We start from the raw sequence: 19,811 nt of genomic DNA, 5'->3' as shown, positions 1-19,811 counted from the left end.
AACTTTGCTTTGCTGGTGGCCATATGCACCAGTGGTGGGATCCTATTGTGAGTCATTTAAAAGATTTGATCATGAGTCTTGCAAACACTGGTTAGTGGAGACCAACATGGAAGTCTTACCAGTGCAACACTGTGCATTGTCCTTCATCATCACTGGATCAGTTGCAATGGGAGATCCATTCTTTTCCTCAGTGCTTGGATTCATAACCTCTCTTGTGATATCCAGCTCTATATTGTCATTTTGGGCGAGAGTAGCAGCAGGACATTCGTCGTCTATAAAAGTGGTCGGAGTCGTGGTCACCTCCCAGCAGCTCTCGTCCACCGGCTTGATGGAATCACCGGTAGAATTCAGAACTTTGTCAAAAAAAACATGGAAGTCGTGATGTTTACTGTGCAAATGTAGAAAGGGGTTATAGAGAAGATAAAAACAGTTTCGAAGTCAGATTTGATTTTTTTGCTGCTCTCATTCCAGGCTGGACGAGTGGGGTGGGGGGGGGGGGGGGGGGGGGGGGGTGGAGATGTTCTCACCATGTTCGGTGTTATGTTAGGTGGAGGGTTGTGTGTGTGTGTGTGTGTGTGTGTGTGTGTGTGTGTGTGTGTGTGTGTGTGTGTGTGTGTGTGTGGTGTGTGTGTGTGTGTGTGTGTGTGTGAATATCTTACCCAGCTTCTCTTCTTGTGGTTGAGCAGCATCCAACATGGTGGCGGTCAGGGGCTCCTTGACCTGGACAGCAGGCTGGAGGTGAGAGAGGCAGGAGGACAGAAATATTAAGACACAGAAAATTACATGTTGTACCAAATACAATTCTGTACCAAGTGCAGGGTACAAACTAGAAATCGTAGACCTCTATGGGGTCTTCTTCATATATCATATCTACCTAGACATGGAATCTTATTCATAATGTGCTTTTGACTTAGATGGTAGCATTTGGGAAATTACAACAACTTCATGTACCTGCTGCATTGGGACCTGGGGCCTTGTGGTCATGTGCTGTTGGGGATTTTGGTCCCCTGCAGCATACTTGTCCTGAGGGACCCTGCGCACGGAGCCAGCTGCATTTGCACTGGCTCGCCAGGAGCCCCTGGTCTGAGCTGTTGTAGGCAGTAGGCAAGACCATTAAAATAAGATAACACTTTATTCATCCCCAGGGGAATTTCGGGGTTTATCTAGTATTGTTAGCCTGTGCGTGAGTGAAGGAATGACCTAACCTTGTTTCCGAATACCCTGTGTGGGCCTTTGAGGGCAGGGCCGGAACTGGGCCCTCTGCCCGGTGGCTGGGTGGTGGGCAGCACGACTCTGAGCCAAAGGTGTCGCTGCCATGAAGAATCCTGGGGGAGGTGCAGGATGGTGCCGAATTCTTGTCACTAATTTGGGCTTCAGTTGAGTCTGTCGCTTCACTTTCTTTAGAGCATGGCCCACGTAGATTTGCTTGCCATTCAACTCCTTGCCATTCAAGTCATCTATTGCCTTAACAGCCACAAAAGAAAAACAACTCTTAAATATAGCTGCCGGCAGCAATACACAGGGTCCAGTTTAGTCGTGTTTGGTGTGTTTTACAGTTTCCCAGGTTCTCTGAAAGGCAGCACAATTTTTTTACGTTAAACACGGCATGGGCTCCCCCCGGTCTGTAGTCTCTTGGTTGCTCGTCTCGCAGAGTAACCACTATGCAGTCTACACAGTGCAACCCTCCTGTCTTTAAAACAACCGTCCATGTTTGCCTGTAAACCAGAACTTCTCATTGTTATAACTCACAAGTTGTCTGTGGAAACAGAGCTGCACTCTCAGTGACGGTTGGCTGTTCGGTCACGTAATTGATTTGTTGAGTTTTGTCCTTGGATTACATTTACAGTAAGTTATATTTCCATGAAATACAAAAAAAAAATTGGTATTTCTGTGAGTAATAACCATTGCACGATTCTATTTTTCAGACGCCTCGCTGGATCTTGAATGCACTCAATCACAATCACTCAGTCACATATTTCAGTGGTTTTGAGTGGACACGTAATTTTTTCCTTTTACATTTACTGATGACTTTTTATTGTATTTTTCTTTAATCCGGCAAAGGAATGTGGACCACGGATTTAAAATATCAATCCAACAGATTAACTGACATCTATCAGGTAAAAAGCTATATAAATTCACACATAAATCGATAGTTGGTAACGTCAAACAGGTACAGAGTGACTGAGTCTACACTGCACACTGGACACAGTCCAAATGGACATTTTCAATTGGAATCTGCACATTTATAGAAAATTATGTGATGACATAATAAAGTGTCTTACTGTAAATGTCATCTCATTCATTTTATTTACAAATAGTGACGTATCAGTTAACCAAGACAGCTGGAAATTTTGTGTCAAAGTTGTTCGGTTTTTCATTAATATCTGGTCTGTATGTGGATCGATTTGGATGCAATTCAAACCAGCAGATCCTTGTGACATTTGGTCAGTTTTCGCTAATATCTGCTCCCTATGTGTATCGATTTGGATGAAACTTCAACCAAGAGGTTTTTGTGTTATGCAACAATAACAATAACTATGCAACAATAACTATGATTTGGACCCCTAATAACTGGTAAGATTCAAATTAGGAAACATTCACAGCTCCTTTCTTGAAAAGGAAATGAGAAATTTAGACTTCAATTTTTTGTTTGGGTGTGAACATGGGCTGTCTTAGTATTTTGGTGACCCCAGGCAGGACCAATGTGAAGCTCTTCGCCTTAAATGCAAGCATGGCTAGAAAACAAAAACTATTTAGAGGGCTACTTTTCAGTGAGCAAAGCTAAATGAGAATTCTAACTGAACCATTCAAACGCTCTTGAATTAAGTGAAGTTTAAGTTAAAGAAGACAATGGCAAAAGATTATGAATATATTAACTACTATATTAAATGACTCAGTTAGGAGTCACTCCAGCAAAAGAGTAATTTGCTGGTTTTGTTCGGGACTCTAACTGCAGCGACACACTGTGTGCGAAAAGAGCCGAGAGCCCCGAGTCCCAAACAAAGGCCATAGCACTTGAATCAAGAGCCGCTAATGGGATCTCTATACTGGGTAGAAAGTCATTCATTCAAAATTGTGATCCTCCAAGTACTCCTGCATGCAAATAGAAATGGATTTATTTTAATATAAATCATTGAAAGACCATTTTTCTTTTACGCCACAAATACATAATTAAAAATGGAAATAGGAATTTTTTGTTGGGGAAAATTAAATTTTAAAAAGAGACCAGGGCCCAGAGACCAGGGCTGAGCATGAAGGAATTACATTACATTAAGCAGACGCTTTTATCCAAAGCGACTTACAATTATTCAAACACCGACGGACGCAGCCATCAGGAGCAATTAGGGGTTAAGTGTCTTGCTCAAGGACACTACAGCATGCTAGCAGGAGGAGCCTGGGATCGAACCAGCAGCAATTAGGGGTTAAGTGTCTTGCTCAAGGACACTACAGCATGCTAGCAGGAGGAGCCTGGGATCGAACCAGCAACCTTTGGATTACCAGACGACCAGCTCTACCTCCTGAGCTACCATCCCCTCAAGGAGGCCTGGTGGTGTGACGTTTCAGGCTCCAGTGCTGCCGTCACAGGTTGAAGTCCTGAATTTTCCATCCATGTCCGCGAAGAGACCATTGGATGAGGACTTGAGGGTTGGATGCCAGGCATGGAGACCACAGCTGAACATGGCAGCAACCTGGTTGTGTGATTGTTCAGATGCTGCTGTCACAGGTTCAAGTTCAGATTTTTCCATCGAGGTCCTGATTCAAGGAACAGGACTTGGATGGAAAAATCAGGACTTGAACCTGAGACTGTTTTAGACTATAATCTAAAACCCATTTTGGATATTGTGTTTGATATATCTGTTTTAGGACTAGATATGGAGGAATATATGTTATCACAGCAATTATGGGTAATTTTATACAATATCAATAACAATATTTCTTCAATACTTCAAAAGAATCCCCCATATTGAATGGTTTAATAATGTAATTGATCAAACTAGATTTTGTACTGATGATAATCCTTGTGGTGCTGTGTAACAAGTTCATTGTTACTTTTGCTTATTCATCTGGTTGATTTATCTCTTGTAGTGAATTCAGAAGACGTACATTTGGTTACTCTTGTGTTAAGTATGGACTAAAAAGAAAATCTATGAGTCGCAAGCCCCTCCGCCTGTGAGACTGCCATTCACATAAAGAGCCCAATTTCTAAAAAGAGCCAAACCTTTCATCACTGAAGTTCCAACAATACTCTCCTCTGCCCAGCATGTCTGTGTCTACTCTGTACGTTCTCTAAGGGCCTTTCATTTGAATTCTAATTATTGGTATACATATGGAATGTGAGTGATGCACAGCCGCCAGTGGATGTGAATGTGCTTTGTTTATCACTGCTTGCTATGTTGTTGCTAATGTGCAACATTCAATGACTAATATACATCCCCATTTAACCAAATATTGACCTAATGACTTTGTATGTGTCTTAAGTAGCAGAGTCAAGCAGTAATCAAACATTTTCATTACTCATTCATCACCTTCTGCGCATCTTCATGTTTCTCAAATCTGGCAAACCCAAATCCACGGGACTTTCCACTGTTGCCAGTCATGACACGAGTACTTAAGGTGTTTCCTGAAAAGGAAATCAGTTCAATTGGATTTCATAAAACAAAAACAATATATTGTGTTTTAGACACATGCATAATCACCTTCATTCAGGCAGAAAAGTGAACCCTTCAAGATGTGTGTGAATTAAACTCACCGTATTTGCTGAAGACTTCCCTCAGCCTCTCATCATCCATGTCAACTCCAAAGCCCTTGATGTAGACTTTTGTAAACTGTGCACCATGCCTGGCTTCACGCTCTTTGCGAGTTTTGAAGCAACCTATAAACCTACATTATATAGGATATTGTCAACATCGATAAACAAATATCAGGTATCAGAAAACATCTTGGGATAAAGTGTTCAAGGTTTAGGTGTTAAAATGTATATCCACATGATTTTGAAATATATTAATATTGTTTGGTTTGTACAAGGTCCTTGTTGGGAATTATCTTTGTGAGTATGAAATAAATGAATTCTACTACAAAGCTGTGCATACAGTTAACTAAACATTTAATAGTGGTGTTAAACAATATCTTAAACAATAGCCTTCTGCAAGAAAAACAAAACTAAAATCATCAGCTAGTTATAATTTCAAAGTAAAGTCAACTTTTAAATGATAATCTTGGACAGAACTCTTCAATTCAAAACTGTAGCGAGATTTGAAGTTACTCATTGTGAACATTTGAATACAGATTCATATAATGTCATAATGAGTGAAAGACAGCGGTTTTAGTTATTTCACTCTTACACTTTTTGGTCATTGAACATCATGCCATTCAACCTTTCAATGGCTCGTTCTGCTGCTTCCTGCGTCTCAAAGTGCACAAACCCGTAGCCTTTGGAGCCATTCTCGTCGCATGCCACCTGCAAGAAAGGGGGGCCTATTGTTCAGACTGACCATTATTCTGAAACCCCAATATTCCAAAATATCTTGGGTTAGAGAAGGTTAAGTTCAGGTATAAGCTTAGAGATGGTTATGTTTAGGTATGAGATTAGAGATGGTTAAGTTTAGGTATGAGGTATGAGATGGTTCAGTTTAGACACAAGGTTAGAAAGAGTTAAGTTAAAGTATGAGGTTAAAAATGCTAAAGTTTAGGTATAAGCTTAGAGATGGTTAAGTTTAGGTATCAGGTTAGGGATGGTTAAGTTTAGGTATAAGGTCAGAAATGGTTAAGTTTAGGTATGAGGTTAGAGATGGTTAAGTTTACATATAAAGGTAAGAGATGATTAAGTTTAGATAGAAGGTTAGTAATGTTTAAGTTCAGGCATGAGGATAGAGATGGTTAAGTTTAGGTATAAGGTTCAAGATAGTCAAGCTTAGGTATGAGGTTGAAGATGGTTACATTTTGGTATGTGGTTAGAGTTGGTTAAGTTTGGGTTCAGGGTTAGAGATGGTTACGTTTAAGTATAAGGATAGAAATGGTTACGTTTAGGTATAAGGTTAAAGATGGTTTGGTTTAGGAATGAAGTCAGAGATCGTTGGGTTTGGGTATAAGGTTGGAGATGGTTAAGTTTAGGTATAAGCATAGAGGTGGTTAAGTTAAGGTATAAGCTTAGAGATGGTTAAGTTTAGGTATGAGCTGAGAGATGGTTAGGTTTAGGTATAAGGTTGGAGATGGTTAAGTTTAGGTACAGTATGAGGTGAGAGATGGTTAACTTTAGGTATGACGTTAGAAATGGTTAAGTTTAGGTATACTGTAAGCTTTGAGATGGTTAAGTTTAGGCCTGAGATTAGAGATGGTCAGTTTTAGGTATAAGCTCAGAGATCCTGAAGTATAGGTATAAGCTTAGAGATAATTAAGTTTAGATATGAGGTAAGGAATTGTTAAGTTTAGGTATAACGTTAGGTGGTTAAATGTAGGTATACGGATAGAGATGTTTAGTTTAGGAATGAGCTTAGAGATATTTAAGTTTAGGTATAAGGTAAGAGATGGTTAACTTTTGGTTTAAGGTTAGAGATGGTTAAGTTTAGCTATGGGGTTAGAAATGGCTATGTTTGGGTATAACGTTAGAGAAGGTTAGTTTAGGTATCAGCTTAGAGATGGTTAAGTTTAGGTATAAGCTTAGATATGGTTAGGTTTAGGTATCAGGTTAGGGATGGTTAAGTTTAGGAATGAAGTAAGAGATGGTTGAGTTTAGGTATAAGGTTGGAGATGGTTAAGTTTAAGTACAGTATGAGGTTAGAGATAGTAGGTAAGTAAGTAAAAATGTATTTATATAGCACCTTTCCAACATTAAATGCAACTCAAAGTGCTGTACAACAGCGCATTAGAAAGTAAAAGATTTAACCAATAATGAAACTCAAAAACATTAATCAGAGAATAAAAGATTAAAGTTAAAAACAAGCCAAAGCACAGTTTCTAATTCACAGTTTCTAGTCTACTAATTTAGACACCTAAAGATTTGTGGCCTATACATATTTTTTAAAACAACAAACTGTCCCTCAGTCTGTGTCTAGTCTCCTTCATTGGAATGTCAGCTGACCTCGGCCCTGTCTCTCTACAGCTGCGACACAAGGTGATGACACATGTTAGGGAAAAACAACTAGAGTACCGTAGAGTTACAAAGTGCTGATAAAACAATAAAAGTCTAGGTAGGCCTACTAGGTACAGTAGGTACAGCAATAAAACAGTGGGTACAGCTGATAGGAAATAGCAGTGCAGTGGAAATAGCAGTGCAGGAGAGCTCTAGTTGTAGGCTAGAGTGAATAGATGCGTTTTTAGTTTTCTTTTAAAGATGGCAAACGAGCCGGCTTCCTAATATCTATAGGAAGTGCATTCCAAAGCTTTGGGGCACAAGTTTCGAAGGCTGCACTCCCGATTCTCTTCTGTGTATTACTTAGTGCTTCTAACAGACTAGCAGTAGATGATCGCAGCTCTCTTGGGGGCACATAGTTAGTAAGGGAGTTGCTGATGTTTTCTGGTCCTTGCCCATTTAGAGCTTTATATATGAGGAGAAGGACCTTAAAGTCTACTCTAGATGTAACTGGAAGCCAGTGTAAGGCAGCCAGGACTGGGGTGAGGTGTTCTCTTCTTAGTTCTAGTTAGTAGTCGGGCAGCCGAGTTTTGGATGAGCTGAAGCCTTTCAGTAGTTACTTTGGGAAGGCCAGTGAGACGTGCGTTACAGTAGTCAAGCCGGCTTGATAGAAAGGCGTGAATCAGCTTTTCAGCATCCTTCTGGTTTATGAAAGGTCTTACTCTTGCTATATTTCTAAGGTGAAAAAATGAAACTTTCGTCACCTTGTTAATATGGGTTTTGAAGCTTAGGTCGGAGTCTAGAATGACCCAGGGTGACCCAGGGTGCCAGTTTCCCTAGGTTTTTAAGTAGCATGTCCCTTTTTGGGGGGGACTATCAGAAGGATTTCAGTTTTGTTTTCATTTAGCTTCAGGAAGTTATTGCTCATCCACTTGTTTATCGCTAGAAGACAGTTTGTGATGGGCTGTATGGCTACAGTGTCATTTGGTTCTGCCGAGATGTATAGCTGTGTCATCGGCATAGCTATGGAAGCATACATTGTGCTCTCTAATGGTGTGCCCAAGTGGCAGCATGTATAGTGAGAAAAGCAAAGGGCCAAGGCAACTTCCTTGCGCCACTCTGAAGCTGCTGTCATGTTTCTCTGATACATGATCTCCCAGCTTAACGTAGAACTTTCTCCCTATAATGTATTTTCTGAACCAATTGAGCACGTTGCCGGAGAGACCAACCAGCCTTTCAAGACGATTGATTAGGATGTCATGGTCAATTGTATCAAATGCTGCGCTCAGGTCTAGCAGGACAAGGATTGAGACCTTATTTGCATCAGCGTTCAGCCTGAGATCACAAACTATTTTAGTAAGGCAGTTTCTGTGCTGTGATTTGTTCTAAAGCCTGACTGTAATTCTTCCATAATGTTATTTTCTTTGAGAAAAGAGTTTATTTGCACTGAAACTATCTTCTCGAGTTCCTTACTTATGAAGGGAAGATTGGATATTGGCCTATAGTTTTTCAATTCGTTCACATCTAGACTGGCCTTAGTTAGTAGCGGTTTCACCACAGCTGTTTTAAAGGTGTCTGGAAAGATACCAGTTTGAAGTGACATGTTTATGATCATCAGGACGTGACTCGTGACACTATCAAATACCCGCTTTAAGAATGCCGTTGGTATAGGGTCAAGGTAGGAGGTGGCTGAGCTACATTCGTCAACAGTCTTGCAGAGGTCTGACAGTGTAATGCAGGCAAAATCCTTCATGGTTACTTATTTTCTGTGAGATTGACTGATTTCGTCTAAGTTTACGTCAGGGGTGATGCTCGCTCTGATCATGGTTATTTTATCCTCAAAGAAGAGCGCAAACTCCTCACATTTCCTGGCTGACTGCTGTGGTGGAAATGGGGGGGGCGCATTTATCAGCCGATCGATAGTGGAGAAAAGCACTCTGTGGTTACCTGTATTTTCTGAGATTATTTTGGAGAAATAATCTTCTCGTGCAATTCGTATTGCTGTATTGTAAGTAGTCAAGGAGTCTTTGTATACGCTAGTGAACTGTGAGCTTGGATTTCCTCCAGTTTCGCTCAGCTGTCCTACACCTTCTTTTTTGGTCTTTGACATCGGTGTTATTCAGCCAGGGGGAAACTCTATCAGTTTTCACCTTTTTGACCTTTAGGGGGGTGACTGTGTCTAGCACTGTTGACAGAGTGCAATGTAAATTTTGGACTATCTGATTCGGGGGGGGTCATGGCACGGCCTGATTGATCGCATAATATTAGAGAATTTGGTCTCAGCGCTGTCGTCTAAGACCCTTCTGTGGACTAGGAGTTTGCTTCTGGACATTTTCATGATTAGTTTTGTCTCATAGAACACGCAATAATGGTCGGAAATGGGCATTTGTTGCACCGACACATTCTCAGTATCTAACCCTGCTGTTATTAGTAGGTCTAATGTGTTCCCATATCGGTGGGTGGGTTCGTGTATATGCTGTGTCAGCCCAAAACCGTCGAGTGTGTTCTGAAGCTCACAACCTTTTGGGTCGTTTTCCTTGTTAATATGAAAATTCAGGTCTCCATTTAGGATTATTTCATCATATCTAGTGAGGCAGATTGAGATTATTTCTGAGAATTCCTGTATAAACACTGATAATAAGTATTTTGGTGGGCGGTACAGTATCACACTGATTCATGGAAAGTGTGTTCTAATTTCTATAGCAAGATACTCGAATGATGGATATGTGCCCAAGTCAACGTTATTTGACGTAACCTGCAGTGTCATGATGGCGGCTATTCCTAGATGGTTTATGGTAAATGTTTAGGTACAGAATGAGGTTAGAGATGGTTAAGTTTAGGTATAAGCATAGAGATGGTTAAGTTAAGGTATAGGCTTAGAGATGGTTAAGTTTAGGTATGAGCTGAGAGATGTTTAGGTTTTAGTATAAGGTTGGAGATGGTTAAGTTTAGGTACAGTATGAGGTGAGAGATGGTAAACTTTAGGTATGAGGTTGGAAATGCTAAAGTTTAGGCCTGAGATTAGAGATTGTCAGGTTTGGGTGTAAGCTCAGAGATGGTTTGGTATATGCATAAGCTTAGAGATGATTAAGTTTAGGTATGAGGTTAGAGATGGTTAAGTTTACATATGAGGTCAGAGATGGTTAAGTTCAGATCTAAGGTCAGAAATGGTTAAGTTTAGGGATGAGGTTAAGGATGGTTAAGTTTACATATGAAGGTAAGAGATGATTAAGTTTAGATAGAAGGTTAGTAATGGTTAAGTTGAGGTATAAGGATATAGATAAAATTAAATTAAATTAAAACAGTACGAGGTTAGAGATGGTTAACTTTAGGTATGAGGTTAGAAATGGTTAAGTTTAGGTATACTGTAAACTTAGAGATGGTAAAGTTTAGGCCTGAGATTAGAGATGGTCAGGTTTGGGTGTAAACTCGGAGATGGTTTGGTATAGGTATAAGCTTAGAGATGATTACGTTTAGGTATAAGGTTAGAGATGGTTAAGTTTAGGGATATGGTTAGAGATGGTTAGTTTAGGAATGAGCTTAGAGATGTTTAAGTATAGGTATAAGGTTAGAGATGGTTAACTTTGGGTTCAAGGTAAGAGTTGAATAAGTTAAGCTATAAGGTTGGAAATGGATATGTTTGGGTGTAAGGTTAGAGATGGTTAGTTTAGGTATCAGCTTGGAGATGATTTAGTTTAGGTATAAGCTTTGATATGGTTTGGTTTAGGTATTAGGTTGGAGATGGTTAAGTTTAGGTATAAGCTTAGAGATGGTTAAGTTTAGATACAGTATGGGGTTAGAGATGGTTAAGTTTAGGTGTAAGCTTAGAGATGGTTAGTTTAGGTATAAGGTTAGAGATGGCTAAGTTTAGGTATGAGCTTAGAGATGGTTAAGTTAAGGTATAAGATAAGAGATGGTTACGTTTAGGTATGAGATTATAGATGGTTATGTTTAGGTATAAGCTGAGAGAGGGTTAAGTTTAGGTTTGAGGCTAGAAATTATTTAGTTTCGGTATACTGTAGCTTAGAGATGGTTAAATTTTGGTCTGAGGTTAGCGATGGTTAAGTGTAGGTATAAGCTCGGAGATGGTTTAGGTATGAGGTTAAAAATGGTTACGTTTTGGTATAAGGTTTTAGATGGTTAGTTTCGGAATATGTTAAGAGATGTTTAAGTTTAGGTATACAGTTAGAGATGGTTAAGTTTAGGTATCAGCTTGGAGATGGTTAAGTTAAGGTATAAGATAAGAGATCATTAAGTTTAGGTACAGTAGGAGGTTAGAGATGGTTAAGTGTAGGTATAAGCTTAGAGATGGTTAAGATTAGGTCTGAGATTAGAGATGGTTAAGTTTAGGTATAAGCTCAGAGGCGGGTAAGTTTAGGTATGAGATTAAAAATGGTTACGTTTTGGAAAAAGGTAAAAAAAAGTTTGTTTAGGTATAAGCTTAGAGATGCTTAGGGTTAGGTATAAGGTTAGAGATGGTTAAGTTTAGGTATGAGCTTAGAGATGGTTAAGTTAAGGTATAAGAAAAGAGATGGTTAAGTTTAGGTACAGTAGGAGGATAGAGATGGTTAAGTGTAGGTATAAGCTTAGAGATGGTTAAGTTTAGGTATGAGGTTATAGATGATAAATGTAGGTATAGGCTTATAGATGGCTAAGTTTAGTTCTGAGGTTAGAGATGGTTAAGTTTAGGTGTAAGCAAAGAGAAGGTTAAGTTTAGGTCTGAGGTTAGAGATGGTTAGATGGTTAGGTTTTCCATGCAGGGTTAACTTTGGGCCTCCAGCCACACATTGTGAAAACACACAGTTTTTTTAGATTTGTTATACTATAGTAGTAGATAGATAGTAGTAGATAGATAGTATCTAGATATATCTTCTGTCTTGAAAAAGTAGTCTGTTAACATTATTTGAATTTGAAATGCTCTATTACATTACATTTTTTACATTACATTAAACAGACGCTTTTATCCAAAGCGACTTACAATTATTCAAACACCGACGGACGCAGCCATCAGGAGCAATTAGGGGTTAAGTGTCTTGCTCAAGGACACTACAGCATGCTAGCAGGAGGAGCCTGGGATCGAACCAGCAACCTAGACCACCAGCTCTACCTCCTGAGCTACCACCCTACCCCTCTTAAATAATCAGCTACAATAGTTAAATTAATTACAATATTTGTAATTAACATTTTAGTTCATAAAGTATAATAGTCTGTGGCCCACTATCGTACTCTGAGGTCCTGCTGGATAGGGTAGCTCCTCATCTTTAAGGCTGGGCCCTGCAACCCTTATTTTGGCTGCCTTTATTCAGAACAATATTATTGGCACTTCATGATCAACACAAGGAAAAAAAAAATACCCATCCTGCCCTGGACCCAAAATAGTTGTGACAAGGAATGGATTGACCCATGGTGCTTACCTTGCAGGACAAGATGTTTCCAAAAACAGAGAAGGTATTATACAGGGCCTCGCTGTCGATAGACTTCTCCAGGTTTTTTATGAAGATGTTTCCTACACCACTCTCTCTGAGTGAGGGGTCATGTTGGGTCCGCATAATATGAACGGGGCGCCATTTAATTACATCAAAGTTCATGGTGTTCAGTGAACGCTCAGCTGAAGGGAGAGGAAGACGGCATGGAAAAGTTTAGAACTACCAAAATGTCCCATGAAGGCAGGATAGACAATTATTACTACAAATTCAACCTTGGTTGGCCCATAAATACCCACCCCCAGCACAGTGAGACATAACATATGCAGAGTGATTGTGCTGTCATTGTAACGCAGGTGTTTTGGGGAGAAGCAGTTCATAGTTGGTGTGCATAGTTGGTGTGCTTTGCACTAGTTAAGTCTAGTGACAGGCATGGCACTGGCAGAAATCCCTCAACACCTTTTGGAGGGACAATAGGCTACCTCATGCTTGCCGGTTGCCGTGGATTGTCATTCTTACCAATGATAGGTATTCAACTACAAATTGGTATCAAATTGGTGGCCTACCATCAGCAGGCTGCTGGAAGTTAACGTAGGCATATCCCAGGGATCGCCGAGTGATCCTGTCTCGGCACACTCGAATGGAGTGGATGGCTCCGGTGGGGCTGAATCTCTCATACAACATGCCCTCTGTCACATCATGATGCAGATCCCCGACGTATAGGGACGCCATAGGGTTAATTAAATCACTGGAGGTAATTTCCCTTGTCTGTTGTCCATTGTCCATTTCATTGTCTGTTTTGGATTTTTATAAGACATGCATCATTTTGAAACAAAGAGTTGACACAAATATGACAGTTTGTAAAAAATGTATCTACATTTTAAGCGTAAACGTATTTACATTTTAAGCTTCCTTTCTATACTTTGGACCTCACAAAATTATCACAAGAATTAAACTCACCATATTTGCTGAAGACTGAAGACTCTTCTCCAAAGCTCTCAATATTAAAATTTGCAAATTGGGCACCCAGCTCAGCCTCACGTTCTTTGCGAGTTTTGAAGCGACCTACAAATCTACATTTTACAATAAATCATCAACATTAATATCCAAATATCAGGTATTTGATAAACATTTTGAGGTATAAACATTTAGATCATCATAACATCGATATCCAATGTTTGGATGTTGAACTGATATACAAATCAATGTTTCAAAATATTCTAATGGTCTTGGTTTGTACAAGGTCTATATGAATTATTATATTATATTATATTATATTATATTATATTATATTATTATATTATATTATATTATATCATATTATATTATATTGTATTATATTCTTTTAGTATGAAAAAAAATCATTCTACTAATCTCTGCATGCAGTACACTAAGCATTTGACAGTGGTATTAAACAATACATTTACAAATTTTTTCAAGGAAAGATATAAAACTAAAAATGATCACTTAGTCATAGTTTCTAAGGGAAGTTTTGGGGCAAACTGGCAAAAATGGCAATAAAGTGAACATTTTAAAATAGCTTCATGTAACGTCATGATGAGTCAAAGACAAAGGTTTTAGTTAGTTCACACACTTACACTTTTTGATCATTGAACATCATGCCATTCAATCTTCCAATGGCTCGTTCTGCTGCTTCGTGATTCTCAAAGTGCACAAATCCGTAGCCTTTGGAGCCATTCTCGTCACAGGCCACCTGGAATAAAATGCAAAACATAAGCCTCACACCCATGCAAAACCAGTGTAGTAAATCCTTAGTAAGCCGCTGGATAACATTGTATTGAAAGGCTACCTTCCCCATCAGCGTTTAAAACAAATCATTGTAGAACTTGGCAGAAAGGCAGAAAGGTATCGGCAGGCCAGAAGGGCTACAGCTGCAGTGGTTGCGGAAACACAAGTTGGGGCGTGGGAGGAGTTCAGAGAGGACATGTAGAAGGACTTTTGGCTGACCTCAAAGAGTTTCTGGTAAACCATCGTCAGCCCAGGAGGGGAAAGCAGAACACCATCCAGGCTGTTCTCAGCAAGGGTGGGGAACTGCGGACTGATGGCCCTTTGTGGAGGAGGCATGGCCGGAGAGCTCTGGGGGATCTCATTGGCAGAAGTCGCAGTGGTTGTCAGGAAATTACGCAGTGGAAGAGCAACAGGGGTGGACAAGATCCACCCAGAAATGCTGAAGGTTCTGGATGTTGTGAGACTGTCATGGCTGACATGCCTCTTCAATGTGGATGTTGGGAACAGTACCAGGTGCTTGTGGGCTTCCTCTGGGTGGTCCAGTTTCCACCACCCCAAAAGACAGCCATGTCAGGGTTAGACGCTCCTGTCGACGCCATCGGTATGCTACCTTAGTCAACGCTACGTTGCAGCTTACTGCTCCTAGATGTGTCTACTTAGGATGGGTAGTTACTAGGATAGGTCACATGCAGAAAATGAACTTTTCCTATCAATAAAGTATACAAAATAACTAATTAACTATATCTGTTGTGGTAAAGAGAGAGCAGGGTCGAGAGGCAAAGCTCTCAATTTTCTGGTCAATCTTTGTAACAAGGCTCACCTATGGTCATGAGCTTTGGGTAGTGACCGAAAGAGGTTTTTGATTCAGGCTGCTTAAATTAGGGTTGCTAGGCTCAGCTTCATAGATGAGGAGCTTGGCTATCCAGGAGGTCGTGAATCCTCCCTGATCTCACAGTATTAATTTTCATGTTTTTTTTTCATCTGGTCATTTCCTCATTCCATGTCACTAACCTCCATGTTATTTCAGATCTTCCCACTCCCGTTTACTTTGCCGTCACTCCCTTCCCTTCACCTGGTTTCCCCCGCATTCAGCTCATTCCATTGTTAATCCCTCAGTATAAGGCTACTTCCCTTTGTTCTCTGCCAGATTGTCTCTTGCAATACGCTGAGCTCCTCCGCAACTACTTCCTGTTTCCTGTACCTTCCGTCCAAACGTCTTCTTGAATCCCTGGACTCTGATACTCCTGATACTCTGATACTTTTGATTCTTTTGACCCCTGCCTGATTTTTGGAATAAACTTTGTGGACTTTTACTTCTTACCTGATTGTTTTTGTGTCTTGCTTAGAGGTTCACATCCATTCTGAGTCAGTGAGTGTAACGCTCTATAAGTAAAATCCTCTGCATTGAGAGGAGGCAGAGGAGGCAGCTTAAGTGTTTCAGGCCCCTCGTAAGGATGCCCTCTGGGCGTCTCCCTCCCTGAGTTCCAACTGGGCGGTGATAACACACTCGCCATGATAGAACAACTCATTGGTTTGTAATTAACGTGTTAGTTCATAGTAGTCTATGGCACACTATGATATACGTAATTAACTATTAATTGCCTCCAAAACAGGAAAGATTCCCTATCCTGGCCTGGGCCCAAAACAGTTGTTGACAGGAAAAAATTGACCCATGAACATTTACCTTGCAAGCCAATATGTTTCCAAAACCAGAGAAGGTATCATACAAGGCCTTGCTGTCGATAGACTTCTCCAGGTTTTTTATGAAGATGTTTCCTACACCACTTTCTCTGAGTGAGGGGTCATGCTGGGTCCACATAATATGGACTGGATGCCCTTTGATCACATCAAAGTTCAACGTGTCCAATGCATGCTCAGCTGAAGGGAGAGGAAGAGACGGATAAAAGTCAGGGTTATTGAGTAAGTACCAGTATATATTTGCTATTTGTCAACAGCTGAAATACATTTTCTAAACGTTTCAATTGATGCTCGCCTACAGAGGAAACACCAACTCTGCCTAAAAAAAACAAAAACTATGAACTAATTTGCCAATGGTAAAGTCAAAAACTACATTTGAAGCCCATTCGGTTTGGAACCTCCAATTTGATATCATAGTATAGTAAATTTCCAAACACACCTAAAATGTGTCTCAAATTACATTTTCATTGTCGTCAGGGCTTATTTATTGGGGTCTATATGCAGTAAGAGAGCCCAACATAATGCAACCATGAAATCCACCCCAAGTCCTAGTCAGTCAAATCTGTGAACTAGTCTTTACCAATACCTGTAATAAGGCCAACAATGTATGCATACATTGTGTCTGCAGACCCATGTATTGGGGGGGGTACAGTTAAATCCCTCAACGCCATTTGGAGGGACAATAGGCTACCTCATGCTTGCCGGTTGCCGTGGATTGTCATTCTTACCAATGACAGGCATTAAACTACAAATTGGTATCAAATTGGTGGCCTACCATCAGCCGGCTGCTGGAAGTTAACGTAGGCATAGCCCAGGGATCGCCAAGTGATACTGTCCCGGCACACTCGAATGGAGTGGATGGCTCCGACAGGGCTGAATTTCTCATACAGCATGCCCTCTGTCACATCATGATGCAGATCCCCGACATAAAGGGACGCCATGGGGTTGATGAAATCACTGGAGGTCATTTTCTGTTGTCCGTTTCGTTGTCTGTGAAAGGGAGGGGTGAAGTGAATTCTTCTTCCTCTAAGGGTCAGGTAACATTTCATGGTTGGGGCAGATTTTATTTCATTACATCATTGTGACATCATTATAGCAGTATTCTGAACTAGACAATTCCCACTGAAGTACTCCTCCCACAGTTTAAGCCATATAAATGCATTATTTATTTATTCATTTATTATAGAGTATATAAAATATCAGAGATATCAAAATGACTGCCTTGATCTGGAACAGTGTGATTACATATGGGTCAGAGGTTCAGTGGCCTGTTTAATAAATATTCAACTTTTGGTGCCAAAATCATTCAAAGACAAAAAACATCCTTGTCGCTCTTTTGAAACACATTTTTAACTAGCGACAGTCTGCACTCTGTCTCCAGCTCAAAATGGTTGCTTTTTCACACATTTGTTAAGTCGCATCAATTTCCACAATTTCAAACCCATTTAGCCATATAATACATCAAATTATTCATCAACTTCCCATCTTGCTCAAATTGAAATATCTAAGCAATGCAATTTATACCTTTTATGTGCACATGCACATATGTCACATGTCAAGTCACTGGGAGAATGTAGTGTGGTTATTTTCCCGCCCAAAGCAGACTTAAGTATAGTTCATTAAAATGGCAGTTGTTAATCAGAATGGCACTCTGAACTTCAGTTGTATAGGATATTACACATATTATATTACTTTTTGGAACACACTTTTGCCTATAAGATTTCCTGTTGAAAAAAAGAGTGCGGCAGAGGAATTTCACCATTTTGCCAAACTTCTCCTAAGGCTCGCATCCAATTGTATTCCTGCATTACCGCCCTCTTCTGTTACTAAACGGTACATCATTAGAGAGAGTGTGTGTGTATGTGTGTGTGTGTGTGTGTGTGTTTGTGCGTGTGTGTGTGTGTGTGTGTGTGTGTGTGTGTGTGTGTGTGTGTGTGTGTGTGTGGTGTGTGTGTGTGTGTGTTCTGTCCTCTACCCTCACCCTGCAATCAGACGTCATCTGAAGTAGATCTGAGAAACACACTGCTTTATACACGTATGATTATATACAGAATTCCAGATGTTGTCATGACAACCCTGACAATGCGTGATGTCATAACGAGTAAACCAGCAGCTCTTGTGACTGATGGCTTTTATTCCTAATTACTTGTGCTGGCAGAACACTCATCTTGTTATTATCTTGTTATTAATATTTGTTTAGCCAAATTTGAGGTGGCTGAACTGGAGGTGGCAGAGTTGAGCATGTTGAGATTTTCATTGGGAGTGACAAGGATGGACAGGATTAAGAATGAGTACATTAGAGCGACAGCTCAGTTTGGTGAAAAAGTGAGAGGCGAGATTGAGATGGTTTGGACACGTGTGTAGGGGAGATGAGAGTTACATTGGGAGAAGGATGCTGAGGACGGAGCTGCCAGCCACTGCAAAAGAGGAAGGCCAAAGAGAAGGTTTATGGATGTGGTGGGGGAGGACAAGCAGGAGGGTTGTGTAAGGGAGGAAGATGCGCAGAACCGAAGATATTGGAGGCAGATTATCTGCTGTGGCGACCCCTAATGGGAACAGTCCAAAGAAGAAGATTAATCAATTAATTTTATAACCTGTGCTGTCAGCATGCTGCTGGGCATACAACACAGAGTATTTGTATGCCATTGCATCTAGGACAGAGTTAGTCCTAGCCCAGCCCTACAGGTGCTGTGGGTGTTGGTGTTGAAGCCTGTTGGAGAAATTCTTGTGCATGGTCGGTGAGGCTAACCTGCCCACTACAAGGAAACAAAACTAGAGTATTAAAGATATTTATTCTGCAGAATAAGGAGAAAGATTCAGAGCTGCTCCAAAGCAATGTTCTGATCAGTCTGCCCCAACTACTGACCAAGACAGTTTTATACCAAAGAAAATTTGTGTGCCATTGGTCATATGTCATTTACAAGACTGTGCCCCTCAATTGCCTCCCGGGTGTTTCCCTCAAACAGTGATTTCACAGGTACTATCAAACTCTGGTCGCAGATGCAACCCTACTATCCCTTACAATGCTCTTTCAAACTCCCCTGGGGTTATCCTATTCTCCATACAAGGTTGAATGAGGATAAAATGTGATCTGGTTCTTCAATATTAGAATTGACATTGTAGAGAAAGAACAGTCTCTTCACAATTAAACTCTGGGGGGGCTCCTCAAAAACACAGAGCCAATGTTTTAAACCCACATAACATATAAAAGGCAATTGTCCTCATTCAAATAGTTCAAATAGTAGCATAAGATTTTTTCTCTCACATTCCCTGCTTTTGTTCCTACTGGAACAACACCTCAAGGAAAATGCAATAATGCTAAAATTTCATATAATTTAGGCAAAGTTCAATCAGAAAATGACATGTAAATTGAATGCAATACAATTATACTGCAGAGATATCCTTCAATTCTGTCTTGCTGGAATCTACTGGGAAAACACACCTCTAATATAAAATGTAACTATATAAACTCATAACCAAATATCCCAGACAGAATTCAAGGATACCACCTCAAATTGGCCAAACTTGTCTTCTCACATTTGACTAGAGAAGAGTAAAAGACCAGTTAGGGTTATTTACACTATATTATGACAACAACAAAAGTAATTATGTGAACATAATGACTAACACATCCTATAAGTAATGATAAACATAATAAGACAAACATCTTCACATTTTAACATCTCCGTGTCTCAATATCTCCGTCGCCATCATACGGTGGTTTCCAATCATCAAACTGTCCCGGCATCAGTAATCATCTTACAAAGACTTGCTATTATACACAACAGACAGTAACATAGCACCAAACACATTATCACTACAGGTATCAATATTTTTATGAACGTAGAAATCGATGGCCCCAGTGCATTTCT

General features: G+C 40.2%; 2 protein-coding genes and 1 long non-coding RNA gene across 3 annotated transcripts; all 3 read right to left on the bottom strand.

Moving 5' to 3' along the window:
• Positions 1 to 285: 285 nt before the first annotated feature.
• LOC307242138 lies at positions 286 to 1,066 on the bottom strand. The gene is made up of 3 exons (XR_013844581.1): positions 952 to 1,066; positions 660 to 732; positions 286 to 353 (listed from the first exon to the last, which is right to left on the bottom strand). It is a non-coding gene; the product is annotated as an uncharacterized lncRNA (long non-coding RNA).
• Positions 1,067 to 1,200: 134 nt separating this feature from the next.
• On the bottom strand, positions 1,201 to 13,224 carry LOC307227814 (polyadenylate-binding protein 1-like 2; the record flags this gene model as incomplete). The annotated part of the gene is made up of 6 exons (XM_079997252.1): positions 1,201 to 1,464; positions 4,527 to 4,621; positions 4,751 to 4,881; positions 5,343 to 5,458; positions 12,484 to 12,677; positions 13,059 to 13,224. The coding sequence occupies 6 exons, from the start codon at positions 13,222 to 13,224 to the stop codon at positions 1,201 to 1,203; spliced, it is 966 nt and encodes a 321-aa protein (XP_079853378.1).
• Positions 13,225 to 13,408: 184 nt separating this feature from the next.
• Positions 13,409 to 16,880, bottom strand: LOC307227803 (polyadenylate-binding protein 1-like 2; the record flags this gene model as incomplete). Its single annotated transcript, XM_079997241.1, has 4 exons — positions 13,409 to 13,565; positions 14,091 to 14,206; positions 15,926 to 16,119; positions 16,715 to 16,880. 4 exons carry the CDS (start codon positions 16,878 to 16,880, stop codon positions 13,409 to 13,411), a joined length of 633 nt encoding a protein of 210 aa, XP_079853367.1.
• Between the last annotated feature and the right edge of the window lie 2,931 nt (positions 16,881 to 19,811).

The sequence above is a fragment of the Zeus faber genome (genome assembly GCF_960531495.2).
Source record: "Zeus faber genome assembly, chromosome: 1".
Classification (NCBI taxonomy): Eukaryota; Metazoa; Chordata; class Actinopteri; order Zeiformes; family Zeidae; genus Zeus; species Zeus faber.
Note: the sequence above shows the minus strand (reverse complement) of the source record. Positions and strands in the feature narration are given on the sequence as shown.